General features: G+C 51.5%; 2 protein-coding genes across 6 annotated transcripts in view; one reads left to right on the top strand and one right to left on the bottom strand.

The window, feature by feature from the left end:
* Ezh1 (enhancer of zeste 1 polycomb repressive complex 2 subunit) overlaps positions 1-11,727 on the top strand; it is a 39,433-nt gene extending 27,706 nt beyond the window's left edge. For all 5 annotated transcript variants that reach the window (XM_036195653.1, XM_036195649.1, XM_036195651.1 and 2 more), the window contains exons 13-21: positions 1,631-1,722; positions 2,655-2,695; positions 3,275-3,400; positions 6,689-6,867; positions 7,400-7,495; positions 7,839-7,920; positions 8,606-8,686; positions 9,411-9,495; positions 9,701-11,727. In XM_036195653.1, coding sequence (XP_036051546.1) covers positions 1,631-1,722; positions 2,655-2,695; positions 3,275-3,400; positions 6,689-6,867; positions 7,400-7,495; positions 7,839-7,920; positions 8,606-8,686; positions 9,411-9,495; positions 9,701-9,761 — 843 coding nt within the window. In that variant the 3' untranslated portion in view covers positions 9,762-11,727. The remainder of the gene's footprint in view (positions 1-1,630; positions 1,723-2,654; positions 2,696-3,274; positions 3,401-6,688; positions 6,868-7,399; positions 7,496-7,838; positions 7,921-8,605; positions 8,687-9,410; positions 9,496-9,700) is intronic.
* Positions 11,728-12,156: 429 nt separating this feature from the next.
* On the bottom strand, positions 12,157-27,719 carry Cntnap1 (contactin associated protein 1). Its single transcript, XM_036195716.1, has 24 exons — positions 27,484-27,719; positions 26,506-26,607; positions 26,227-26,420; positions 25,671-25,818; positions 25,388-25,591; positions 24,827-25,011; positions 24,222-24,365; positions 23,160-23,421; positions 22,358-22,507; positions 21,986-22,157; positions 21,448-21,554; positions 21,218-21,337; positions 20,667-20,870; positions 20,340-20,496; positions 20,136-20,263; positions 19,666-19,851; positions 18,966-19,187; positions 18,431-18,670; positions 16,611-16,964; positions 16,343-16,470; positions 14,606-14,699; positions 14,183-14,428; positions 14,023-14,070; positions 12,157-13,568 (listed from the first exon to the last, which is right to left on the bottom strand). The coding sequence occupies exons 1-24, from the start codon at positions 27,554-27,556 to the stop codon at positions 13,270-13,272; spliced, it is 4,167 nt and encodes a 1,388-aa protein (XP_036051609.1). The 5' UTR covers positions 27,557-27,719; the 3' UTR covers positions 12,157-13,269.
* Between the last annotated feature and the right edge of the window lie 68 nt (positions 27,720-27,787).

Genomic DNA, 27,787 nt, shown 5'->3' with positions numbered 1-27,787 from the left:
AACCAGGCTGGCATTGAACTCACAGAGATCCACTTGCTTCTGCCTCCCAAGTGCTGGGATTAAAGGCCTGTGCCACCACACCCAGCCCTTCTTCACATGCTTTATTCCAGGTGTCCTATCACTAGGTTTTCTAATTGCCACCCCCACACCTGGGAGCAGACCTCAGCCTCTTCGCTCTTACCATCCCTGGAAATGCAGTTTGACAGCAGCTGCTGATGCTCCCAACGAGGCAAGAAAAAACTGCAGACCGATAAGGCGGCTCTGAGTAAAGGCACACGATGACCCAAGTTCAGTCAATCCCCAGGGCCCACACATTAGGAGAGAGCCAACCATCCATAGTCCCCCAGCCTTCACACTTACACTGCAGTACTGCATGCATAGACCGTGAATAAATGAAAATGAAATGAAATCCTTCAGGAGAAAAGATGACAGGAAGAAAAACACAGACCGGAAGTGAGAGTCAGGTATCTGAGCCAGTCTGTCCAGCAAGAAGGGACCCAGTGCCAGATCCCTGGTCACACGGCTCCCTGACAGTCTTTTACAAGGAGCACATTCTCAGGGATTACTAGACCTGGTATTTCAGAAGGGTTTGAGAACCTGCTTCATGCTCCCTCATGTGACTGGTGAAGAGACCTGGGAGCAGCAGGGATCTGGACTCATTTTGGAAACCATATCTGTTTCCTTGCAACATGGATTTTATTATTTGTGTGTGTGTGTGTGTGTGTGTGTGTGTGTGTGTGTGTGTGTGTGTGAGAGAGAGAGAGAGAGAGAGAGAGATAGTGTGTAAGTGTGCATGTGCCATAGCAGTTCTGTGGTTGGTTCTTTTTGGGGTTGGTTCTTTCCTTAAACAATAGGATCTGTGGACCAAACTCAGGTCATCAGGGTTGCCTGGCAATTGCTTTTCCTGCTGAGCCTCTTGCCACCCCACAGCAAAGGTTCCTTAACCTAAAAGTCTATAGAATTATGGGGTTTTTTTTGTTTGTTTGTTTTGTTTTGTTTTGTTTTCTGGAGCTGAGGACCAAACCCAGGGCCTTGTGCTTGCTAGGCAAGCGCTCCACCACTGAGCTAAATCCCCAACCCCATATGTTTAGTTTTTAAGGCGTCTTTTCCTGGTACTGTTTGTAGTTTTTACAGAATGTCAGAAGGTTCCATAGTCTAAGATGGAATACATAGGGAAGAGAGGGACAGGAGACTGAATACATGCTGCAGGAGGAAGTACCAAAGAGGAACCAGCGTCCTGAAGCGCTGCCCTCATGGACAGCCAACAGAGGGAGCTAGTGCTCAGCCTGGTGACAGCCTTCCTTCCCATCAGGCCTCACTCAGCACTTGCGGTGCCCTTCCTAAAAGAGGCAGAGCTACTTAAGCAGCCCATTATGCTTGCAGAAGGGCAGATGAAAGCCAGTGATGATGGACAGCAGCGCTGTGTTTAGTAACTCTGCTCCCTGAGTCTAAGTAAACCTCAGAGCCAGTGACCCCTACCCCAGCCACACCTGTTTCTCTCGGACTAAAAAGAAGCCCAGTTAGCGTTTGCAAATCCCAGATCCTTCCCGAGCCCAGCACCTGCCCAGCACTTGCCTGGTCACCTGGCCCCAGAGGTGTGACGGACAGGTCCTGTCGGTTTCTCTTCCAGGTCTTCCAGTTTGCAGTCAAGGAATCGCTTATCCTGAAGCTGCCGACGGATGAGCTCATGAACCCTTCCCAGAAGAAGAAAAGAAAACACAGGCAAGGGTGACAAGGACTCTTACAGCCGGGTCGTCTGTGCTCAGACCTCTCGGTATCACCCTTGCCTCCCTCTTGGCCACGCACTGCACTGGGCAGAGCCAGCCTATCTGATTGGGACACTTAGATGAGAGCCAGTGTCCTCGGCACTCCTGAGAACCTGAGACTAGGGCAGCCCTTCCCTGTTGTCCACACTGAGGACTCGTGAGCTGGCTGGCTGGGTTTTCTTTTGAGTTTCTAGCCAGTAGGACATGGCTGGCCTCTAGCTCTGTGCAAAGATGGTCTTCCCTTCTTGGGTGGGGACCATCTTCCTCACTTATCAACTCTGAGGAGTTTGTTCCTTTTCTTTATCTGTGTATTTATATGTGTTGTTTTTCAGAGTTATATAACATTGTTTATTGTTTAGAAGTTGAAGAAAGTCAATAGCTGGGCATGGTTAATCCCAGTGCTCGAGAGGCAGATGGGCCTCTGTGAGTTCAAAGCCAGCCTGGTCTACATAGTGTCAGGCCAGCCAGGGCTACAGGGTGAGACCCTGTCGGAAAAATAAAATCACTCTGCTAGCAGGGTTCCCTGATGTGTATTACCAGCCAAAGAAAGGAGGTAGCTGTGGTTGTAGCTCAGAGGAAGTCAGGTTGCTCTTCCCTGTTGCTTTCCTTACTGAAAGCCTTTCCCGCCTGCTGGCTTAGAGCTCTGCCTGGCAAACGGGAGAAGGCAGGAAGAGGAAGAAACAGTAGTGTGATAAGAGAGAAGTTTGTGAGTTTTGCTTGTTAGACAGGCTCTAGATTCCGCATCCCAAGGTAGATGCCTGCTGTTAAGGAACTCTGGAAGGTACCTCGCAGTTGTCAAACTATCCCTCAGAGCAGGGCACACTGTCGTTTGTCTGCATCTACAGAGGACCATGACACAGACCTATCCCATCTCTCTTTGTCTTCTAGGTTGTGGGCCGCACACTGCAGAAAAATTCAGCTGAAGAAAGGTGAGTTCAGTTGAGGAAAGGTGGAGATAGATCATAGTAGAGTATATGCTTAGCATGTTCGAGGATATGGGCTCCATTCCTAGGCACCATTCACACATACACATACACACACACACACACACACACACACACACACATACACTCACTCACAGTTCAGACTGAGGCCTCACCCTGTGGTTGTCACCCTGCCACACCTAGAGCTTTCTTGTTGATCTTGGCTGCTTCTGCAGATTGCTGATTTCTTTGCAGCGTCTTAAGGGCTCAGTGGCTATAGCTGAGATGCCCTCTCAGGAGATAACTCAAGGCCTGTGGTCTCTGAGTTTTCCAGTGTGCTGTATGCCAGCACCAGACTTCTTTTCATGTTTAGAGTAACTACCTTGTTATCTCAGGCCATCTCACACCCTACCCACAAAGCAGATAACTCACGTGTTTGTGCTCAGGGGTTAGCCACTTTATCGGGTGTTAAGTGTGTCCAAGGTCATGGTTGGAACAACCTGCTTTAACTAAAGCACTGGAAAATTTGGAGGGTAGGGCATCGGGAGCCTGGTCACAGCGGTGTCCTGCTGTATTCTCTTCTAGATAACTCTTCTACACAGGTGTATAACTACCAACCCTGTGACCACCCGGACCGTCCCTGTGACAGCACCTGCCCCTGCATCATGACCCAGAATTTCTGTGAGAAGTTCTGCCAGTGCAGCCCAGACTGTAAGAGCACCCCACTTTCACCATCGTCTACTAGAGTGGTAGTTGGCCTTGGAGTGTCCAGGCTCCCTCCGGCCCATAGCTGCCTGTAGACCTTTGATACCTTTTGCTATGCTTCAGGTACCCTATGGGGAAGGAAGGTGTGAACCATCTGGAAAAGTTGGGGTCGGTTGGTTCTATTTTTAATTTTAAAATGTTGCTTTATTATTTTACGTATATGAGTGTTTTGCCTGCATGTATGTCTGCACTGTGGGCATGCCTGTTGTCCGAGGAGGTGAGAAAAGGGAGTCAGATCCCCTGGAACTGGGGTCTCAGACAGTTGTGAGCCATTATGTGGGTGCTGGGAATCCATCCCAGGTCCTCTGGGAGAACAGCCAGTTCCCTTGCTGCTGAGCCATCTCTGTAACCTCTGCTCTACTTTACAAAAGCACCCCAATTCCTGGTCTCACAGTCTCTCCTCCGCCTTCCCCACCCACTTTATGTATGGTCAAGCAGTTTTCCTTTCTACTGCTTAGGTAACTGAGATCACAGGTCTGCGCCACCTTTCCCAGCTGTGAAAGTCAGGGGTGGGGGGAGTTCTAGAAGCAGGGATTAGACACTGTTTCTCCCATCTTCTCCCTCCAGGAAAGACTAAGAAACAGGAGCTTTTCCTAAGATGCACTCATAGTCTCCTCTTTAGGATGTTGATTTTCAAAAGTGTTAGGGCTGGTGAGGTGGCTCAGTGGTTAAAAGCACTTTCTGCTCTTCCAGAGGACCCAAGTTTGGTTCCCAACATCCATATAAGGCAGCTCACAACCACCTGTAAGTTTGGCTCCAGGAGATCTGGCACCTTCTGTCCCGGGCATCTGCACACACTTGACATACACATAAATAAAAATAAAAGTGGAAAAATGGTTATATGGGCTGAGTGTGGTAGTGTGTGACTAACTAGGTCTGGAACTCTACTGTAGGAGTCTGACGCAGGAGTACCAGAGTTCAAGGTCAACCTATGCTACTAATGAAACCATTTTTCAACAACCTGCACCATCTCCAGATCTGTTTAGCTAGATACAGTGGTACATACCTATAACCCTGGCATTGGGAGAAGGGCATGTGACTCACTTGAACCCAGACTAAAACCCTGTCTCACAGAGAGAAGTGGAGAAGAAGGGAAGGGAGAGAGGGGCAAAGAGAAAAAAGGAAAGGAGAAAGTGGGCCGGTGCGGTGGTTCAGCAGGTCAGGCAGAGCAAACTTGGCAGGAAGCCTGGGTTAGACCCCTGGAGCCAGGGGTGGGAGGAGAGAGCTGCTTCCTGTTGTCTGTCTCTCACCTCCACACCTGTGAGTGGCAGGATGCGCCTACACCTGTGTGTGCACCCACTAAATAAACAGAATTTAGAGAAAGTTTGAAGAACAGAAAAAGAATACATACAGAGAGTCCTTTTGGGATTTTGGGAGTTTTTTTATAACCTAGGCCTGACCTTGAACTCCTGATCCTCCTGCCCCTACCTCCTAGCTGCTGGGATTACAGGTGTGTGCCACCACACTGGACCCATCAAGAATTCTTTGTTTGTTTACTAACTGAAGACTGTTTGGTTGTGGTTCTAGGGGTTGAATCTATGACTGTGTACTCGCTAGGCAAGCACTCTGTCTACACTCACCCCAGCTAGAGTTCTTTAGAACACATTGCTTTAGTATGTATTAATTGAGCAGGGGGTAAAGAGCCTTCATTTCAACATTTCCATATTAGCTGGAGTTTATTTTGTTGTTTTGTATTTTGCTTTCTATTGAGACAGGGTTTCACTGTTCAGTCCTGGCTGGTCTCAAATTCACAGAGATCTACCTGCCCCTGCCTCCTGAGTGCTGGGATTAAAGGTGTGTACCACCATACTTAGCTGAGGAGTTTGACTATCTCATAGGAGGAGCCAGGATGGGTAAAAGTGCATACCATTCTTGTAGAAAACCCTGGTTCTGTTCCCAGCACCCACACCAGGCAGCTTACAAGGAAATACAGCTTTAGCTCCAAGAGATCTGATGCCACCTTCTGGCTTCCAAGGGCTCTTGCACTCGGGTGCACATACTCACCCACAGATACACACATACAATTAAAATTAAAAATAAGTATGTAAGGGGCTGGAGAGATGGTTCAGCAGTTAAAAGCAAAAAACCCGGGTTCTGTTCCTAGCACTCTCCCAACTACCTGTAACTATAGCTCAGGGGGATCTGTCGCCACCTTATGGCCTCTGTGGATACTGCATGCCTATGTTGCACATAAATAAGCAGGCATACACATATACTCATAAAATATAAATAAATCTTTAAAAAATAAGTATATATGTGTGTACGTGTACACACACACACACACACACACGTATGGATGTATGTTCCCACATATCTGGTAAGAGATAGGAGTTTGGGGGTCAGCAGAAAAGCAGTTCTCACTTCTTATCCCATCTCACCTTTCCTGCTTCAGGCCATGCAGTTGACGGCAGCCTCTGGGCTTGCAGAAGGCTGGGCCGGGCAGCTGTGCTGTGACTGTCACCTAACAAGGAACAGATAATGATCTTAGCCACAGTGGATAAGTGCTAGTGTGGGGGGGGGAGGCCTGTGGGTGGAGGATGGTACAGAACGGATGCGTTCAGTTCTCAAAAGGATACTTGTTTTGATGAGGATTTACTGTGAAAAGCACTGATTTCATTTTCTGTGGGGTTCTCTCCACCTCGCTTCCAAATTCTGTCAACAAGGCTGAGAGGGGGCCCTGTTGGGTCACCCCTGCTTTTCTGTCGATCGGACTTGAATGTTGGGAAGTAGTTCATGGTGTGTGCATCTGTGTAAGGGTGCTCATGCGTGTGCCTGTGTGTGCATGTGCGGCCCATGGTCAGCCTTGGGAGTCATTTCTCAGGAGCCATTTACCTTGTGTTTTAGATTCCATCTCTCACTGGAACTAAGAGCTTGCTTATTAGGGTAAGGCTGTCTGATTAGTGAGCTCCAGGAATCCATCTGTCTCTACCTTCCCAGCTCTGGGGTTACAAGCACGTAGGTGTTGACATGCCTGGCTTTTGTATGTGGGTTCTCTGGATCAGATCCAGTTTCTCCTATTTACATGGAAAGAATGTTACCAACAGATCAGTCTCCTGATCCCTGAAGGAGGCACTTCATTGTCTAAGGGGAAAAGGCCAGATGTTCGGGGAAGGACCCTTCTGTCTCTCCTGCGAAGGGTTCTTGAACATGTCCCATTTACTGCTCTGCTGTCCCTGAGCGTCAGGCTGCGTCAGTGTGGGCCTGCTTCCTAACCATCCCCATCTCCCCACTCAGGCCAGAACCGTTTTCCTGGTTGTCGCTGTAAGACTCAGTGCAATACCAAGCAGTGTCCTTGCTATCTGGCAGTACGGGAGTGTGACCCTGACTTGTGCCTCACCTGTGGGGCCTCAGAGCACTGGGACAGCAAGGTGGTGTCTTGCAAAAACTGCAGCATCCAGCGTGGCCTCAAAAAGGTGAGGTCTTTTCTTGGGTCAAGATCACAGTGGGGAAGAGGAAATGGTCCCAGGTGGCCTTGTTCCTTTGGCTCCTTGGAGAGTTTGTATGTGAAGGTGCTTGACAAATTTTGTCAGTGGTCAAAGTAATCAAATTTTCAATCCTACCAAAAGGAGCAGAGGGGTATGCACCATGGATGCTCACAAGCTGTTCTCCTCTGGGGTTGGGGTTTCAGACTCTGCAAGGGAGGCAAGCAAGCGCTTTACCACTGGACCACAGTGTTGCCTCTTCCAACTCCTACACTGCAGTGTATGCCCAGACTCAGCCCGGGTGGTCCCAAAGGAATAGGAAGAGTGTCCTGTTTCCTTCACCACTTCCAGTGTCCCCCAGCCTCCAACCCCCAAGAGCAGATGGTTTGGACCTTCTCTGTCTTCAGGTTCCCCTGACAGTTGGTAGTTCTTTCCATCTACCCCCATCACACATGTGCACATGCAGCACTCACACCCACTCAGACCTGCCCTGTCATCTAAGGCTTACCTCCCTCTCCCCCAGCACCTGCTGCTGGCCCCTTCCGATGTGGCCGGATGGGGCACCTTCATCAAGGAGTCTGTGCAGAAGAATGAGTTCATTTCTGAATATTGTGGTGAGGTGAGTGCTCCAGCTTTAGCCCACATTATTACTGGGAAGGTACCAACGAGAAGCTTTCTGATTTTCTGTGGGTTAGGCTTCTGTAAGTTAATCTCTAAATAACTCAGCCCAGTTTTCATGTGGCCTCTCAGGGGATCCCACAGAACTGTTTGCAGTCCGGAAACAAACCACTGTTTGTCAAGCTTTGGTGTCTGGCTCTCCCCAGCCTCCACCCTGGCCAGCCTGGGTGGAGGTGGGACTAGTGTAGCCTGAGCTTGCTGTCCTACACTGCCTCTCCCAGCTCAGACAGGTGTACCCTGAGCAGGCAGCCTGACACCCTCTTGTTCCTTGTCTGCTCCTCCAGCTCATCTCTCAGGATGAGGCTGATCGGCGAGGGAAGGTCTATGATAAATATATGTCCAGCTTCCTCTTCAACCTCAACAATGGTATGGCATGGCCTCCCTTTTATACCAAGGTGATCATATGCAAGTCTTTACACTAAGCAGCCACTGCCGGAATCCAGGCTCCAATATTTCCAACAGATACTTCCAGCAAAGTGCTGTGGTTGAACTTGGAAGCCCCATAGGCTTGGGTTCATTTCTGAGTTGTGTTTGGATTGGGAACACTGGGCACTTCCACTTGAGAAGTTGCCCTACCCGGTGGGTGGGAGGAGATCCAAAATGCAGAGGGGGGACCAAAGGGGATGCACCCGCCCTCATGAGGAGGCAGGCCGTGTGCTTCTCCCATCCCTGTTACAGTCTGGCCTTCACATTCCCAGTGGACTAAAGTGTTTCTGTTACCACTGAACTGGTTTTAACTAGAGCTAAAGAAGTGTGGAATTGAAGCGGGGCACATGGTTCATCTCTGTAATCCCAGCACTTGAGGCTGGGACAAAAGAAATACCACAGATTTGAGGCTAGCCTGAGCTGCAAGTGGAGATCCTGTCTCCAACAAACACAAACAAAAAACCACCTACAACAGTAGCAGGCTCAAGCGTGAGGATTATGCCATCTCTTCTAGGCTGTCCTGGGCCACAGAGCTAGACCTTGTCCATCCATCGTCACACACCCCCCCAAAAAAACGTGTAGTTTCCTGGGACACTCATGGTTTTCTTTGATTTATGTCATGTAGATTTTGTAGTGGATGCTACCCGGAAAGGAAACAAAATTCGCTTTGCAAACCATTCAGTGAACCCCAACTGTTATGCCAAAGGTGAGTGAGTCTTCAGTAGCCTAGGAAGTGGGGTGGGCTAAATACCTCATGCACCATGATTTTTATCCATCATTCAGCTTTTTTGTTGTTGTTGTTGTTTGTTTGTTTTTTCAAGACAGGGTTTCTCTGTAGCTTTGGAGCCTGTCCTGGACTAGCTCTGTAGACCAGGCTGGCCGTGAACTCACAGAGATCCGCCTGCCTCTGCCTCCCGAGTGCTGGGGTTTTTTTTGTTTTTTTTTTAACTTTTGTTTTTTTGTTGTCGTTTTGTTGTTTTTTTGAGACAGGGTTTCTCTGTGTAGCCCTGGCTGTCCTAGAACTAGCTCTGTAGACCAGGCTGGTCTCAAACTCAGAGATCTGCCTACCTCCCCATTCTGAGTGCTGGGACTAAAGGCATGCGCCACTGCCGCCCAGCTCATCTTCAGGTTTTTTTCAGGAATACTCATGATTAATATCTGACATCATTCTAGACCTCTCACTTTCATGCTTGGCTTTTTTCACCGACTACATTAAAAATGCTTTCCCACAATCACGATTTAAAGGTCACCGTTTCCCCCAATGTCACTGGTTGCAGTAGCAGATTCAGAAGCAGAGGGACAAATGCCCGTCACGATTACACTCTACTTCCACTGGGGATTTGGAGACGGACAGCCCAGAGTCCTCCCAAGCGCAGGCTTGCAGTTAGAGTGACTAGGAAGACAGCTCGTCTTGTCCTTCCTCTTTGCAGTGGTCATGGTGAATGGAGATCACCGCATTGGGATCTTTGCCAAGAGAGCAATTCAGGCTGGCGAAGAACTCTTCTTTGATTATCGGTGAGGTGGTTGGGAATGAGGCAGGAGTGACTGGGCCTTACAGCAGCTACCGTGGGTGGGGGAGAGGGTCTGTAGTTGCCATTGTTTGCCTCAGACCTAGGAACATTCCAAATGGCTGCTAGGAATTGGGAGGAAGTGAGATAGGAGGGGACCCCATCTTCTCAACCACAGGGTAACCTAGTTCCTCCTCCTTGCTCTGGGATAGGTACAGCCAAGCCGATGCCCTCAAGTATGTGGGCATCGAGAGGGAGACCGACATCTTCTAGCCCTCTGGGCCCTGGGACAGTGCTGCAGTGGCAGCCCTGTCTTGGCTTCAGGCACACACCGCTGCTGCTCCAGCTCCTGCAATGTCTTCCATGCTGAGAACCCCCACCCACTCCTGTGTGACAAGGTCTCCACTGTATCCCAAGGAGACACACACTGCCTCAGTGAGAAGGGAAACAGGCGGTGGAGACCTGGTCTCCCAGGAGAATTCAGATGTGACAAGTTGCACCTCCAGATCAGAGGGGATGGCCTTGGGCTGGGGTGGCTATCGATGCTGGATTTCTCCTCAGCTCCCGAACTGTGGGCCTCAGGAATCAACCCGCACTGCCCTTTCAGCTTTCCAATCAAGTCCTCGCATCACTGCGGCCAGGCATTGCTAAGTGAAACCAGGTCCCCGAGCCCACAGGTGCTCAGGGTTAGAGGTGAGCCTGACAGGCATTACAGACGACTCAGAGGGAAGTGTGTCTGGGACATCAAAGCGGAAATGCAAGGTTGCAGGAGGGAAAGCTAAGTGGTACCCTCCTGTGGACAGAGGGGGAGCCAGCCAGAGCCTGGGGTGCCTTGGAAAGGCCTGTCCTATAGACTATGGGGGTAGCAGGGCGTTTTCAGACTCGGAGCAGCAGGCACCAGTGACCCAGCTCCTTCCGAAGTCCTGGCTCAGTGGCAGCAGGTCTAGGCTGCTGAGCATGGGCTGTGCCTGGCTGGGAGTGAGTACTCGGGGTCACTAAGCTGCAGTTGTCTCAGGCCTTCCATTCCTCAGAGGTAGGTCCACGGAGCAGCTTTGCTTCTTTATTCAGGGTAGCTGGGTCTAGCCTAGACTAGAGAGGGGGAAGTTGCTGTGTGGTTACCCCGTCTGCTCTGTCCTACCTGCTGTTGGTAGTATTCCAGGTGAGGGTACCATTGCACGTTTAGCAGGGTGTCTCAGTGCAGGGCGGACTGGCAGGCAGACCACCATTCTCTCTGGGATTCATGCAGAACAAAGCACTTTAACTTTCTTTTAGAAGGTCTATAGATTGGAATGGAGTTTGAGCCAAGGTCTCTGGGGTTCCTGCCCAAATCCCACTTCTGACGGAGGAACAGGAGAATGGAGGACTCTCCAGTTCTGTCTCATCTCTTGAGAGGCAGGAGGAGCTGGCTTGATACAAGAGCAAAAGCTGTAGTCCGCACAGCTGCCTTGGGTCTGGTGTGCTGAGAGCAGGGGCATTGTGGGTAGAAAGGACCCGGGCAGGTACAGACGGGCCTAAGGAGTGTTGGAAGAGGAGCAGCCGGTTCACTCCTGGAGAACCAGGGCTTCTCCGTGGTTCTGCTGGCCACTCCCCTCTCCCCACCAGGCAACCCTTGTCCCCCAAGGAAGCCTGGCTCCCCTCGGCCGTACTGCCTCTTAGGGATTTGCATGGGACAGGCATGCTTGTACACGTATCCCTCACCATACTGGTAGGCACGTGTATCTCACACCCAGCAGCTCCTGACAATAGCTTCTCCCCAGCCCTCAACCGGGCTAGCCCCCACACTTCCGAAATTGACATCTGCCAGTGGTTTGTGTCTATTGTGTGAATCAGGGATACCCTCAAGCCTAGCTAACTGTAGGCTCTGAATTGCTCATGAATTCTCTGGGAAGACCAGACAGGTGGACAGGGCCTGGCCATGAGGAATGCTTTAAGACATGCTGGTTCTAGACTGACTTTGGCCTTCCCTCAACAAGCATCACTGGCAGTCCCTCTGCAGAGTTCAGGCCACCAACACTCCCTCCCCCCCCCAGCTGCCAGTTCTCGGTCCCTGCTGTCCTCTATTTTTAATGACGGGTCCCAACTTTCCTCCCCACTCTACCCACCTCACGTAAGCTGACAGACACAGAGAGGTGGTGTGGACTGGGGATATGGTGTACACGTGGCTTTGTTGCCAGTGAATTTCTTGCACTTTAGAGTCTTGTGGCTTGTGACCTCTTATCTAATAAAGTGTTAGAATCCATTTTGGCAAGTTGTGTCCTGTGTGCCTGGGCTGGAAGGATCAGAGGTGGCAGCAGGCATGGAAGCAGAATGGACAGAGACTTCAGCTCTCTGATCCCCACTGTCCTCTGAGCTCTGCATGCTGAGAGAGTGACCAGGGTGAAGGCACTGGTGGGTATATAGGTTTGGTTTTGGTTTTTGGGGACAGGGTCTCTGTGTGGCCCTGGCTGTCCTGGAACTCACTATAGACCAGGCTGGCCTTGAACTAATATCCTCCTGCCTCTGCCTCCTGAGTGCTAGGATTACCGATGTGTACCACCACCACCACCTGGCTTATATACATAAGTTTTGAAGACTAGAAATTTCTGAGTTCCCTTAAAAACATTTCATTTCTCATGAATAAAATAAGGATTTAGTGGGAAGCAAAACAAACAAACAAACAAACAAAACAAAACACTAAACCACACTATTTATCCCTTGACCATGAGCTATCACACACAGACTGGGGCTCTGCCACTCTGCTTTATTGGACCTGCTCAGTTGAGGGCACAGCGGGCTCTGCCCTGCCTTAGAGCGGAGGCCCAGCAAGCTGGGTGAGTGGCTGGCAGGACTCCTGAGACATCCAGCACAGAAGGAGCTCATCACAGAAGGGCACAGCACAGGACAGCCCACTGAGTTCTTTTATATAGAAACAGATCATTTAAAAATTAGAATAATATATAGTTTCTCTAGAGAGAGACTTTGCAACAAAAAATATATATAAAGAATATGACCTCCTGGGCAAACACGGCAGCAGCGTCTCTGAGCAGAGGGAAGAGGGCTCCTCATGCATAGGAGGGGGCCAGGCCTGCAGACAGGCACCAAGGCTATTGCATATTTTGGAAAGGGGTTGGAGGGTTGGCTAGGCAGGGTGTCTGCAATATGTTTTCTACTTGCAGGCTTTCTATGGCTTTGGCTAAAGCATGTGAAGCAGTGGAGGTACCAAGGTGCTAAACTGAGGCCTCTTGGTCTCTAAAAACAAAAAGGGGGTGGGGCGAGGTGGGGACAGTGACAAAGCCCTCCCTCCCTCACCCCCAGCTGAGAGGAAGCAGATGGAAGACAGCCGGTCAGCAGGGCCGGTGGGGAGGCTTGGGGTGTGTTTTAGCAGCCTCCTCCCCACCATGCCCTGTGCAGTCCTACAATCCCCCACATCTGTCCCTGCTGATAATGTACACAGGAAGAGAGGCAATTCATGTCCCCTGCCCTCCGTTGTTAATCCCTGCCAGCAGCTGGGACAGAGAAGGCTGGGAAGGCCTGTCTGAGCCCTGTGGGGCTTTTCCTGTGAGGCAGGCAATCAGCCAGGAGCCTGGGGGAAAGGGGTGAGCAGGGCATTGGTTTAGGCAGTGAGGCTCGGCCACTCCCTTTGGTCCCATCTGTAGCTCTGCCCACCAAACTTGGCAAGAGGGGAATCCTCCTGGTGAACAGAGCCTGCTAAGAAGAGCCAAATGTCCCTGGCAGGGTAGGGAAGAGGAGGTAATTGGGGGGACTTTGAGGAGTTGGACTTGGTCCCTGAAGCCCTTATGACTCATTCAGACCTAGACTCCTCCAAGATCTGGGGGAGGTTCTGATCCCTGGCGCTTGGGCCAGAGACTGGGGCTGAGGCTGGAGCTGGGGCTGGGGCTGGGGTCGGGACCTGGGTGGGAGCTGGAGTGGGGGCAGGGGCTTGGGCGGGGCCTGAAGGAGGTAGGGGAGTTTTGCTGGCAGGATGGTTGTCGTGGCTGGCCTTGGGCTCGTTGGTATGGTAGGAGCCCTTGTAGCGATGATTTTGCAGGTAGAAGAGCACCAGCATTCCCACAAGCCCCAGAAGCAGGAAGGCCACCAAAACTGGATGGAAAAACAGGAACAACTCAGGGAAGGTCTTTGGGGTACACACATACACGCTCGGCCAGAAGCATCATGCACAACTGCGTATAGTAATGGCCGTTTAAGCCATCCCCATGTCTAGGTCTGGATTCTTGGCTGATCCCCTGCCCGCTTTACTTTCTGTATCTCCGACAGCTTCTCCAGTTTCTCATTTCAGTAGATGACATTACATCACTTTCTTCATCCTGTAACTAGGGCCGCATTTTAGTATTTCACTCTGATAAAAAATTTATAGCTGCCTCAGCTATTAAGACGTCTCCACCCAGTTACATACTGATCACTATGGCCTGCCTCACCCTTTTTCTTGCCATCTCACGGCTAGCACCTTCACCTCTCAACCCTGACGACAGGAACCAGGGAGGGGTGCTGACAGGGTGGTCTTGGGAAAGTTAGGTTAGTGATCAGTGCTACTCACAGCCTAAGAGTATGGCCACCCATCCGTCATCATGGTAGTATGGGAAATCTAAAGAGGAGAAAGGGCTGATTAGGAGACACAGCTCTGTGTTCAGAGCCCTTTCCCATCGCCGTCACCCCCCCCACACTTTTGTCTGAGTCTTCTGTGTGTAGGGATTTACCTGGGGGCAGGTACCAGGGATCAAGCTCCGGTGGCACCTCTGACACAAGGCGTGGCATAGCTCCACAGTTAGATTCCGACAGTTCTCCCTGAACCCGCATGGCCTCCGCCAGCTCAGCAGTCATCGGGCGGGGAGTTCGGAAATGGGTCTTGAGGGGAGCCACATTGTTGAACCGGACACCAGACAGGCAGCCTGAGAAACCTGGAGTGTTGTACCGCTGGATCTCTGGGTCAATGACTCCTGTCTCTGAGGGAGAGGCAGGTCCAGAAAGTGTTTGGGACACCCGAAGCCCTGCCCCTCTTCCCTCCATCTGATCCATTCCTCCTTCCTTTGCTCGCCACCCTTGCTACTGTACCCACTTCCTCGCTCTGTACCCCAGGAGCCTCATCCACAACTCTCCTCCGACTCACACCAGCCGCTTACCCATCACTCGCCCTAGATACAAGGCCTTGGGTGAGTCCAGCTGGCTGTCCACCAGCAGGGAGAATTTCTGTTCTGTCAGCGGGAAGTAGTCCACCTGAGAGAGGAGAGAGGGATGCCCTGATGGACACAGCCAAGACCATGGAGGACTTCTCTCTGCCCAAAGGGTCCTTGCTCAAAATGAACAACCCCTGGGCCCAGAGGTAGGGTTTGAAACATGGCTCAAACAATCTGATTTTGACCGGACTTTACAGTTTATGAGTAGTTTGACTTTTTTTTTTCTTTTCTTTTCTTTTTTTGGTTTTTCGAGACAGGGTTTCTCTGTGTAGCTTTGCACCTTTCCTGGAACTCACTCTGTAGCCCAGGCTGGCCTTGAACTCACAGAGATCCGCCTGCCTCTGCCTCCCGAGTGTTGGGATTAAAGGCTTGCGCCACCACTGCCTGGCGACTTTTTTATTTTTTTCCTTCTCACATTTTATTTTTATTTTGGGGCACATTTTCTACATAGTCTGGCTGTCCTGGACTCACTATGTTGGCCAGGCTGACTTCAAACTCAGAGACCCATGCCTGCATGTTGCCACTACATCCCGATGCACATTTTATTTAATTCATTTATTAATTGATTGATTGATTGGTTGGTTGGTTTTTCGAGACAGGGTTTCTCTGTGTAGCTTTGTGCCTTTCCTGCAACTCACTTTGGAGACCAGGCTGGCCTGGAACTCACAGAGATCCATCTGCCTCTGCCTCCCAAGTGCTGGGTTAAAGGCGTGAGCCACCACCGCCCGGCCACGTTTTATTTTTTATGGGGTCTGGAGTTGAGAATTCATCTGGAGTTCAGATAACAACATGCAAGGGCCATTTCCCTCCTTTTACGGCGTGGCTCTCAGGACCAAACCCTGGTTATCAGGCTTGTGCCTTTACATACTGAGCCATCTCGGCACACCACCCCACTTTGATCCAGGGGCTCATGTAGCCAGGTGTAACCTTAAACTCCTGATCCTCTTGCCTCCACCTCCAACATATTGAGATTACACACCCAGTTTATGCAGTGCTGGAATGAAACCCAGGACTTCATCATGTCAGGCAAGCACTCTACCTGCTAAGCCACACCCCTAGCTCCTAGCGGTTTGTTTGCCTTTGAGAAAAACACTTTACTTTCTCTGCCTGTTTAATGGTTCATAAAATGGAGTTCAGTGGGGCTGGAGAGAAGGCTTAGCAGTTAGGAGCACTGACTACTCTTCCAGAGAACCCAGGTTCAGTTCCCAGCACCCACATGGCAGCTAACAACTGTCTATAACCCCAAGATCTGACACCCTCACACAGACAGACATGCAGGCAAAATGCCAATGTACGTAAAATAAGAATAAATAAATTATTTTTAAAAATGGAGCTTATGGGCTGGAGAGATGGCTCAGTGGTTAAGAGCACCGACTGCCCTTCCAGAGGTCCTGGGTTCAATTCCCAGCACCCACATGGTGGCTTACAACCATCTATAATGAGATCTGGTGCTCTCTTCTGGCCTGCAGGCATACATAATAAATAAATTTTTTAAAAAATGGAGCTCAAAATAATTGCCAACCACGGCTACTTCACAGAGCTGACATAAGGGTCATGACAGGGGATAAATGTAAAAAATCCCTCATATACCGAACTGTGTTTCAGACATGTAATCATCTGACATTTCCTTGGGTGTGCCACAGCCAAGATCACGGGGCTATGACCACTCCCTTCCACCTGTACCTGGATGAAGAGGTTTCGGTAGACCCGAGTGATGTTGACACTGTGAGGCTGGCCATCAGTCACTGGCCGAGTGGTTAGCTGGTACACATAGGGACTGGTGCCCAACTGATACCGAAGCTGGAGGGTCCCTGTGGGGTGGGAGGAGGAATGTGGAGTTTTCTCACAGCTCCTACAACCCCCATCTCCCAAAGGCCTGCATCTCTGCATTAGGCAATCCATAGCTGCGGGAATTTGGACCCCTGGAGGAAGACAGCCCTGGAGAACTCACCGTCTTCCTTGATGAGTACAGCCATGTAGTCACGTACAAAGGAGCTGACGTAGAGGAGGACTGCGGGAGCCGAGCTGGTGCTAAAACTAAAGGAGACTTCCTCTCCAGTAACATTGTAGACGGGCCCCCGGTACCCTGGCACAGGCCGGCCAGGCCTCGGATAGTCAGGCAGGCGGTACCCAGGGCCATGGTAGCCAGGCACGTAACCAGGGGTGTCATAGCCCGGAATATAGCCAGGCTCATAGCCTGGCACGGGTCGGCTCAGCATGTGGGAGAACTCCTGGGCTGCAGAGCGCAGTGCCGACTGGAGGTTATAACGCATCCATGTGCCCGTCTCAAAGAATCCACCAATATCTAAAGCGAAGACACCAAGGTGAAGGCTCCAGACACCTTAGTCACAAGTTCAAAGGGTTTCTATGTTACCAACCTATGCACACACTAGTATCTGCCACCATTTGCTTTTAGCAGAATTAAAAAATCCAATTCGATTTTGGAGACATTGTCTTACTTTGTAGCCCAAATTTACACTCCTCCTGCCTCTGCCCTTCAAGTGTTGGGATTACAGACCTGCACCATCCCATCTAGCACTAAACAGAAAAATAATGGTATGAGAAACCTGAAAATCATCCAGTCTCACCCATGCATTTTTATAGGCAAGGAAACTTAAGCCTAAAGATGTGCAGGGACAGGCTGGAGAGGTGGCTCAACAGTTAAGAGCACTGGTTGCTCTTCCAGAGGACCTGGGTTCAATTCCCAGCATCCACATGGAAGCTCACGCCTGTCTGTAACTCCAATTCCAGGGCTTCTGACATCCTCATACATGGAGACAAGACACCAATGCACCCACAATAAAAAATAAATTATTTAAAAAGAAAAAAAAAAAAAAAAGACAGGTAGTGACTTCCCTAAGGACACACAGGTTATGTGTAGAGCCAAGATTAGGGTTGAGATATCCTGACTCCATGCAGTTACGTGTTATTAATCATATTTCTCTGAATCTCTCTAGACCACCAGACTCTGCCCACAATCACCCACCTGCGCCATAGACTACCTTGGGCCAGCTTTGGAGAAAATGTAGTCTGGGTATATTGAATTTCAAGGCTCACTTCAACCAAGAGTCAGCCTGTAGACATGTTTTGGGGATGCAATGACAGTCAGACAAGAAATAGCTGGGGGAGGAGAGGGATGCATCGTGAAGCCAAAGTCAATACTAGAGCTAGGAAAAACGTTCAGTTGGTAAAGTGCTGCTGCGTAAGCGTGAGGTCATGAATTTGATGCTGGCATCCACACAAAAAGCACACATTTGTAATCCCATGGCTGGAGAGGCAGAAGCAGAGGATCTCGGGGGCTCACTGTCCAGCTAGCCTATCTAATCAGTAAGTTCAATGTCCCAGTGACAGACCCTGTTTGAAAACACAAGGTAGAGATACCCAAGAAATGACACCTGAGGTTGACCCTGGCCTCCACACACGTGTGCATGCACCACACACACACTCACAGATGCACGCACACAGATACCTCCATATACACAGAGTAGATGTGCATAGGGTATGGGAGCAACCTGTGTGACCTTGACAATAGTGTGAAGATGGAAAAGTTATTTGCTTAGTGTTGGGGCATCAGATAGCCCTACCATCCATCACTCTGTTTTCCTTTATCCCTCTGGAGTCACCTAGCATCTTCAAATGCCTGGTTGCCCCATTCAAGAGCTCAGGATTCTACTAACATTCTAGTCTTCCAAGATGCTGACTTGTATTCCCTCTGACCTCCCATCATACCCTAAGGCTCCATGCCCCCACCCCATAACCAGCAGCACTGACCATGGTTGCAATATGGCCCATCAAAAGCCGTGAGGTCACAGTCACAGGTGTAGTAGCTGTATCGCTCCACACAGCGTCCTCCATGGAAACAGGGGAACCGGGGGTGGGTGCAGTGGCCCGTGCAGTTGGGGAAGGTGCCCTCGGAGGCATTAGCACGGCCCTCCAGGTTCAGAGTCACTCCATTCAGACGCATGGCCCTCAAGCAACCCACAAAAGGGCGCCTCTTAAGCTCTGCAGATCCTGATCAGGAATAAATGGAGAGGTTGGGAGGTGTGGCTCAAAGGCAGAACATTCCCAAGAGCTCTCCCAAGATGACTGTAGAGCCAGAGACAGGATTACATACTGAGTGGGAAGGGAGGCAAGGGGATTAGGAGGATAGACTAGGATATAAGGGACTAGAAAAGAGAAATAGTCACTTGGCTCACTCTGGGGCAGAAAGGATTGGAACATGGGCTTCCTGGAAACATGGTGCATGACCGGTTAAAGTGTAGGAATGTCATGGAGGCCCTCTCCCTGCCCCTGGGTTGCTGCTCACCAACATAGAGGGGCTGGTCATACTCCAGCCAGATGTAGGTCTGCAGGGGCATGGGCCGTAGCACCCAGGGCCGATGGTCCACTCGCAGCCGGGCCTGCTTCACATTGATTTCAGCCCGGACCAAATGCCATTCATCATCGTTGAACTCAAAGTCATCTGAGTGCACTGTCAGGTTCTCATCCCCATTGCCAATGTCAAAGGCAAAGACTACATCCCGGGATGCTGGACAGCATGACAGTGGGTAAGAGGGAAAAAGGGGGCTCTGACCCCCCCAGATCCCTCACAGCATTCTTGCCCAAATATAATCTCTCTCCTCACCTAAGGGAAGCCTCTAAATAGTCCTCCACTTTGTCCAGAACCTACAAATAGCTTAAAGCCACACAATCTGTTTCCCAAATTTGCAGATTCCTGCAATCAACTTCCCAGCTCGCATGCTTAGGCTAGAAGCATAGCTAGTTAGAGATGGATGAGACCTCTAGAACCTATCTCCTTCACAAGTGAGGGGCCAAGGGCCCACTGAAGCAACGCATTGCTGAAGGGGCCATGGTCACATAGCCAGATATCAAGACAGGAAGTCTAGGGTCCAGAGTCATCTCAGATCCTTTCTCTGCCACCTCTCAAAAGGGTTGACTGTCTTGTTCCCTAACAGCCTCCGTAGTCCTCTCCATCCACCCACCTTCCTCCCAGCCTGCCTACTCACTGTTGAGCTCCACTCGCACGTAAGGTCGGCGCCACTGGCAGAAAGGGCCGCCCATGTTCTCTAGAAAAACTCCCGAGGGAGCCGAGGTCCTAAAGTAGAAGGAGACATCGAGGCTGTGGTTGGCACGGATGGGGGGGAAGCGCAGTGCAGCTCCAGTGTGGAAGGAGATAGTGTTCCAGGAATTGCCTGAAAAAAAAAAAAAAAACAAAACAGTGAGGAAGGCCTTGTTAAGGAAGTCAGAGGGTGGAGGAGTGAAGGATCCTCCGTGGGCAGGAAGCCTGAAGGGCAGAGTGGGGAGAGTTAGGGAGACTGAAGAGAAACTTAGAGGTGGAATGAATGAAGGTAAGGGTCAGATCACAGCAGGAGCGTCTGGTCGTATGACCTGGAGATTCCCCAGTGGGTCAGGTGCTGTAGGTTTTGGGAACAGTGAATGCTGGAAGGAGAGTACACCAAAGGAGTCTGCCACTTACGGTCACCATAGCAACGTAGAGGCCTCAGGAAGAACTGAGCTTCAGAACTGGAGCGGTTGGTATCCCCTACCACTACCTGAGTGACAGGCAGATGGTCCACAAAGGTCAGCAACCCCTTGTCCGTTCTCCTGTGGGAACAGGATGCAGTGACTCAACCCTGCCTCTGCTGGCGGTCCTGAAAACCCTGCCCTCCAGTCCCCTCACCACTGTGGCTGGTCTGCATCACAATTGCAGTGCAGGGCAGGGTCCACACAGCTCCGGTCCAGCCCACAGGCACAGCGCTGGATCCCAGGCTGAGAGCCTCCCCAGTAGAAGTGCTGCTCCTCATTTCGGCCAATCCAAAAGCTGTAGGGGTAGCCTCCTGGGGAAGACGCCAGGCAGCTTCCAGGCCCTGCCCCTCCATCAGCCTCTGGGCTCCTCACACCCAGGTGCAAGCAGTCCTGACCTTGCTCGACTCCTCCAGCAGCCCCTCACACCCCACCCAAGGCTCTCCTCCAGCTATGCCTCGCCCTCCCTGCCACCAGGCTCAACCTGCAGTATTGAGCAGCCGAGAATTGTAGCAGGAGAACTCGATCCACTGCTCACAGTGCTGGGAAGCGTTGGCCAGAGCACTGACTTCCTCCCAGGAGGCATTCCAGTATTGGATGGCCCCCAGAAAGGGCCGCTCCATGCTGGAACCTGTCACCCGAGTTGTCCACAGCCTGTCATGCCGCACAACTGTCCACGCTCGGTTCTCTGGAAGAGAGGGGACAGAGCTTGGGCCGGCACGAACATTCTCTGTCTCCCTCCTGACCAACCCATCAACCCTGCTGCCACCTAGAGCCAATAAAAGAAGCCCGCCCCTTCACTGCAGCCAGCCTTGGGCTCTCCACCTTGGAGAATGGCTAGAATGGCCAGAAGCTGGAATTTATCTGTAAGGCTACATTACAAAATTGTAGGTGTCCCCCTTCCACACCACTGTCCTTTACTCCAACTTCAGTTTCTTCTTGTCTCCTCCTACAGTTTCCCTGACCCCCCCCCCACCCCGCATCTTCTACACTGCCCAGTCAACCCTCTACCCCCAACCCAGCAAAGCCACTTACCTCGGATATCACAATACACTACAAATGGCTTCAGGGGTCCACTGCCATCAGGATCAATGGTGAAGTTTCCAGAATATTTCCCACTGAGCCGATAGGCTTCACAGGACTCTTTATACAAAGCTAGAGGGGGTAACGAGGCAATTATGGAGCTAGAAGAATGGTCATCCATACCAGCTTCAGCAGCTTCCTGATCCCCAACAACCCTCCCCCGACTATACCATCCCGCTTACGTTCATGGCAGGTAACTCCCTTGTAGCCCGTGAGTTCACAGTAGCAGATGAAGTCGTCCCAAGACTGGTAGCAGCGGCCATCATGCTCACACATGTTAGGACTGCATCTAGGGCACGGGTCAACACCAATGGAAGGAGGCTCGAAAGGAGCTCATTCACACTTTCCCAGTGCCAGGACCCAGTGGCTCACTTCCCACCTAACTAACTGGGTACAATAGGGACATGAGGTAGTCTACATGGATCACATGCTGTCTTTCCTTCTCCCAGAAGGGAAAGTACCCAGCCCCTGTCAGACAAAACCTTAGGACTGAATAGAAACTTTCTTTCAATCTTGGGTACCTTTACAGGAAGAAACAGGAAAGAGGTCAGAGGTCAAGGAAGAATGTGTGTGTGTGTGTGTGTGTGTGTGTGTGTGTTAGGGGGCTTGCTGATACAAGGAGAAGGGAGATAATTTTAAAGAGAAAAAGCCACCCTGACTATATGGAAGTGGGCTTTGGAAGAAGTTTCCCACTTGTTAGGGAGATGACCTTCTAGGTACCTGTCTGTGATGCCACATGTGTCAAAGAGGACCTCAGCAAAGTGGCCAAGCCTCCGGAACTCCACCAGAGTCAGGTTGACCAGTTGACCATCCACCTTGAGCAGCTCCATACAGCCATGAAATGCTGTCTGGTTGGAGTGGCAGCCCCATCGACTGGCTGGTTTGGGACAACCTGGGGCAACCACATCTGTAAGGCCCTTCCCAGGAGAGAACTCAGGGACCCCACCCTGGGAAAATGCCAAGAGGGAGCCACACAGAAATGAAGAAAGGAAGCTAGAATGCAAATAATGGTCCCAGAGGTGACACGGGGCTCATCAGAAGTGAGATAGGACCTTCCCGCCCAGAGACAGGGCAAACTTACCCCCAACTTACCACCAAAGAAGTATGAAGTCCCTGTGCGGATCAGCAGTGGGGATGAGACCCTGACCTCTGCTCCCTCCACATCATCAATACTGATGACTGCATGGTTTTCCTGTGCCACAAAGTTCACCTCGTGCCAAAAGCCATCATTCAAGCGGTACCCTGGATAAGAAAGGAGGCTGGCGTGAGTGGGTGGAGAAGATTGGTTTTGGGGTCTTAAAAAAAAGGATTTTGCATTTTTTAATTTTGTGTGCCTGCGTGCAGTACCCTGAGAAGCCAGAAGAGGGAGGCGGAGCCCCCAGAGTTGGAGTTACAGGGGTGGGAGGGTAGCGTTGGAGAGATAGACGTTCAGTAGCTAAAAGTATTGTTCTTGCAGAATACCAAAGTTGGGTTCCCAGCCTCCTCGTTGTGTTTTTGAGACAGGCTCTCTCTGTATCTCATGCTGGCCTGGCACTCACTATGTAGTCCTGACTGGACTCAAACTTGTGGTTTTCCTACCTTGGCCTCCCAGATGCTGGGATTACGGGCATAAATCACAAGCCACCAAGCCCAGTGAGATGTTTTTGAGTGGGGATGCAGGAGCCCCACTCTGCTCCCAGCAGCAGTCTAAGTGCACCCCATTTTTACACTTCTCTCCCTGCACCGCGACACCCCTGATGGCTCTCTCACTATCCATAACCTTAGTCACTGACAGTGCGCAAAGCTGGAAATAACCGGCAAACATCTCCAGGAATTCCCCAGAACCGGAGAACGCCCGCTTCCTCCAGTTGCCACCCTTCTCTAGCCTGCTCTTGCCTCCCAGGGAGCCCCTTACCAGCAGCGAACTGAAGCTTCTTGCGGCCGGTCTGCGCGATGGATACATTGACTTGCCCTTCGCTAAGCATCAGCTCCACGTGACCCAGCCCATCTCCCAAGCGAGAGAAAAGGAGTAGCCCCGTGAGGTCCCAGGTGCGGAAGCGGAAAGAGACCGCTAAGCGGCCACGGCGCGGAAAACCAGGCACTTGGACGAAGTTGTGAGGGCCTCCAAAGTTGATGGGGTGTGGAACCGGATCCAAGCAACGGAAAGCCACATTACCCTAGAAGGGAGAGGATGGGTGCATCAGGACACAGAGGCCTGGTACTCGCTGTTAAAATTCTCACTGGTAAGACCTCCAGCCGTGACCCTCCCATCTCCCTCAAATATGTCCATGTTTGTGGAAGGGGCCCAAACAAGCCTGCCCTCGGGATTCTGCTCCTTTGCTTGCTTTTTATCACCTATCCCTTTATCTGCAAAGCAAAAAAATTTCCCTCTCATGGGGCTAAGGTCAATTTAGTCCAGAGGCTGTGGAGCATGCCCACATGCTCCGGAGTGGATCAGTGAGGAGAGATTATCAAAAGACTTCCAGTTCAAGTCACTACCCTGTTACTGGTCAAACAGCCCCTGCCTCTGCACCACATTTTCTATCTGCTAACTAATAAGGCGACTGGACCGATTCACAGCTTCTTTCTTTCTTTGTTTTTAGAGACAGTGTTTCTTTGTGTAGCCCTGGCTGTCCTGGAACTCGCGCTTGTAGTCTAGGCTGGCCTCGAACTTACAGAATGCTGGGATTAAAGGAGTGTACCACCACCAGCGGTTCACAGCTTCTTAACTCAGGGGTGAATGGAACTGACATCTCCTCCGAGTCCTTGGTATTTGCCTCCCCCCACCAAAAAAAAAAAAAAAAAAAAAAAACCAAAAACAAACACCAAAACCCCCAACCAAAAAACAAACAAACAAACACTCCTGACAATGTGACTATTGAGAAAGGATCTCATCCCAAACCTCTTTCCTCTCCCCCTCTTGGCTTTCCAAGTGGCTTTAGTGTTTCTGTCTTCCCAGATCCCCCTGCCCACTAGCCTCGAAGGTGATTCTCGAATGGCGCATCACTGCCAGTTCTGCTATGTTGATCCGGTTGTAGATCACGTTTTCTATGCAGCCACGGAAGTTATGCCGGTAGGCCAGGTTCTTACGCGCTGCGCCCACCAGACCCCCGATGAATATCTGTGGGAAGCAGGGGAAAAGAGGTTTCCCTGTGCTTAGGGGAGTGCCTGCCTTTCCTGGGTGCATGCACACAATAAGTGGTACCCTTTCCTCAGTACTGGCCTCAGAAAGACTTGGAACACATTTCCCTAGGGTGAGTGCTAAAGGTTGTACTTAGAGTTGAGCCTAGTTGGCTACAAGCCTTCAGCAGGTCAAATAGTCTTAGACACTTAAAATGCAGATGGTGACAGGGTCTTTATCAAGTGCACAGAATTGTGGGACAAGGCTAGGGGACAATTTTCTACTTTTCTTGATCCCCTGCATCTGGATTTCTAGACCTATCATAGTAGATCTGCGGTGAGGACCAGAACAATAACAAGAAAAGCCTTTCTGGCATGCAAGAAGGGTGGGATGAGGAGTGGTTCTCCCCTCCCCCACTTATCCATTGTCACACCCAAAAGTGGTGCCCCACCCTTGGTCACCTCATTGTCCAGATTCAGCCTCTCGAAGTCGCCATTGAGCACAAAGCGATGGACGTAACCATCCAGGGTGAGATTTGCTTCTCGGCCATATCTGTCCACGCGCACATAGTGCCAGCTCAGGTCGTTAAGGACGCCGCCAGCACTCACCGTGGTGTGACCCGGTCTTGGCTGGATGGGGCTGCTGCCTGAGGGCAGGGCAGGACAGAGTGAGAAGGCCAGCAGGCCTTAGCTCCCAAGGCAGCAGCAGCTCCCAACACAGAGTACCCAATCCAAGTCTGGAGTAGAGAAATGGCCATTGACAAGTGTGCAGCCAGTTTAACCTCTCTGGGCTGCTTTGGCTATCTGAAAAAAAAATCTGAGTAGGATAGCTGGTGTATCTCATCACACAGGTGTTATGAAAAGCAAAGGAGATACACAATCATTGTGTGTTTACGATGCCTTGTTCAAGGTCACACAATTGGTAAACCGAATCCAGCCCTCTGTTTTGCTAGCACCAAGCGCTACGAAAGGGAAAGACCAGGCTTAAGCACTAGGGCAGTTCTCTGGGGTCCCGCAGCTCACCCAGGCTCATGTGCAGCAGCAGGTGCGCCCCCTGCAGTTCAAGCGTCACGTAATCCCCCTGGGCACCCTCAGTGTGCAGCAGCAGTCCGTCCTTCTCCTCTGTCTTGAAACTAAAAGCGAACACGTCCCAAAGACTTTGGCTGACCCCTCTCGGGAAGCGGTACGAGATGGCATCATCGCCGTCAAAATACAGTATGTCGGACTCTGCGCGAAGGACCGTGGGTGGGCGGGGGACCAGGGAGACCAGGCTCCTTGCCCCCACCCCCGACCTCCACACCCTTACTGTAGGGACAGCCGTAGATGCCCAGCCGCAGGCCGATCTTGCCGCGCGGGTTCCAGGCCAATGGCACGATGCGGATGTAGCGAGCGGTGAAGTGGTAGTGCAGGTCATGGCGGACCACAGCCGACTCGTTAACGTTACCGAAGAAGGTCTGCGGGGGGGATGGGGGAGTAGTGACCATGTCTCCACCCTCCTCTTCCCTTGCTGCGATGGCTTTCAAACCTTGTCAATCTTGACTGGAGCGGGAACCGGGAGTTCACTCCACCTCCCCTGCCTCCATGATTGTACACGGACTAGTTTCCCTGGTCTAGAGTGTCCGGTTATTTTTAAAGCCCACATCTAATTCCACCACCTGCAGGAAGCTCTCCTAGGTTTTACCCTAAAATGTGTTAAAGCTTATAATTGGCGAGAAGCAGTCTGAGCTGGACTGGATCCCAAGAGTGGTTTTCCTCACCTGTGCCTCATGCTGTTCCCTCCCCTTCCCTTCAGGCTAGTGCCCAGCCCGGGGCCCAGAGCAGGGGAGGCTCCCCAAGTGTGTGCGCCTGGGCACCGAGAGTACCGCGTTGTGCCCTTGTTGGTAGAATGGTGTCCAGCTGTCCACACGGTCCCCGTAGAGCAGCATATAACGTGTGACCCAATCCCAAGAATTAAAAGCTCCCTGTGTGGCCACAGCCCGGATCCGATGCTTCTTCATTAAGTCTATCTGGAGCCAGGGATTCGGGTCCCCAATCCGGGGCGACCATCCACTGATGCCTACAGAAAGGGCAAGGGCTTTGACTACCCACTCTTCTCTCAGCTCTCTGGAGTCCTCCTCCCGCCCCTGGTTGGGTAAGCTCACCGTGCAGCCGGGCAAAGCGGGCTGTGGTAAAGAGCCCATAATAGGAGGAGGCGCCCAGGGACCGGGCATACAGAGGCCCCACCAGCTCCTCATTGCAGCCATCTGTGTGGGGGGAGGACGACGAGCTTGTTAGTATGGCCCCTCTTCTAAATGTGGTCCCTCTCAGCAGTTGAAGCTCCTCTTCACTGCCCCCCAGTGGCAGATTCAGCCCTACCTTAAAGGTTTGCCCTCAACCCAGGCTTCAGCAACAGCTGCTCCGTCAGGGGAGCTTGCCTTCTCCTCCTTCCTAGTAACTCTTTGCCTCAATCTACAGATCCAAAGCCGGATCCTTCCTTCCCCCTTTTGGCCCTGGCTCAGTACTCCTCTAAACACAATCCCCAAACTTCACCGTATTTAAGAACCTAAATGGGCCCCAGAACACCAAATTAACCCCAGCCTTACCATCAATTCCATTTATCAGCCCTCCCCCACCAAAACATGCACCAATCCCCAAATAAGGCTTTGCTCCCAATCCAGCCACTTCCCGATCTCATCCTTGGCCTTAGTCAGGGTCACCAACTCCTGTTTGGATTCTAGCCATAAAACCCAGCCCCAGCCACAAACCCTACCTAGTGCCTGGGTCAGCTCCAAATTCCAGCCCCAGCCCCTCAGGGGAAATCCTCAACTCTAGCCTGGGTCACCAGTAGCGCACTTATAGCCAACCCTAACCTCAAACCCAGGCACTGGCTGCGCTTGGATTAACAGCTCCAAATCCCCTGGGCTGACTGGTTCCTCGGCTCAGAGCCCAGCCCCAGCCCCGGGCGCGCGCACAGCAGTCTCGGAGCTGCATTGCGGAGCGCTGGGGGAGAAGCAGGAAAAGATGGAGCGAGCCGGCGCCAGAGGACCGGCGACCACCCAGCCGCAATGCGGTGCGGGCCTCGCCCTGCAAGCTCTGCACACCTGCACCCAACCCCACCTGCCTCTGAGACCAGCACTCACAGTAGCCCCAGCCCCGAGCTCCAGGGACCACAGCGGCGAGCAGGATGCTGAAGAGCCGGAGGAGACGCATCATGCAGAGCTGACCAGCCCTGGGTGTCTGCCTTGCTGTGCCCTGCTCCTGCTAGGGCTCCAGTTCTGGCCCAGGCCCCCAGCTTTTCTCCTGGGGTTCGCGGCCAACCGCTGTTTCTTCGTCCTTACCCACCCTTCCCTCTCTCCTAACCCCCTCAATCCCAATCTCTCTCTCTCTCTCTCTCTCTCTCTCTCTCTCTCTCTCTCTCTCTCTCTGTCTCTCTCTCTCTCTCTC

This window comes from Onychomys torridus, chromosome 8 (genome assembly GCF_903995425.1).
Source record: "Onychomys torridus chromosome 8, mOncTor1.1, whole genome shotgun sequence".
NCBI lineage: Eukaryota > Metazoa > Chordata > Mammalia > Rodentia > Cricetidae > Onychomys > Onychomys torridus.
The sequence above is the reverse complement of the archived record's forward strand: the minus strand, read 5'-3'. Positions and strand labels throughout refer to the sequence as shown.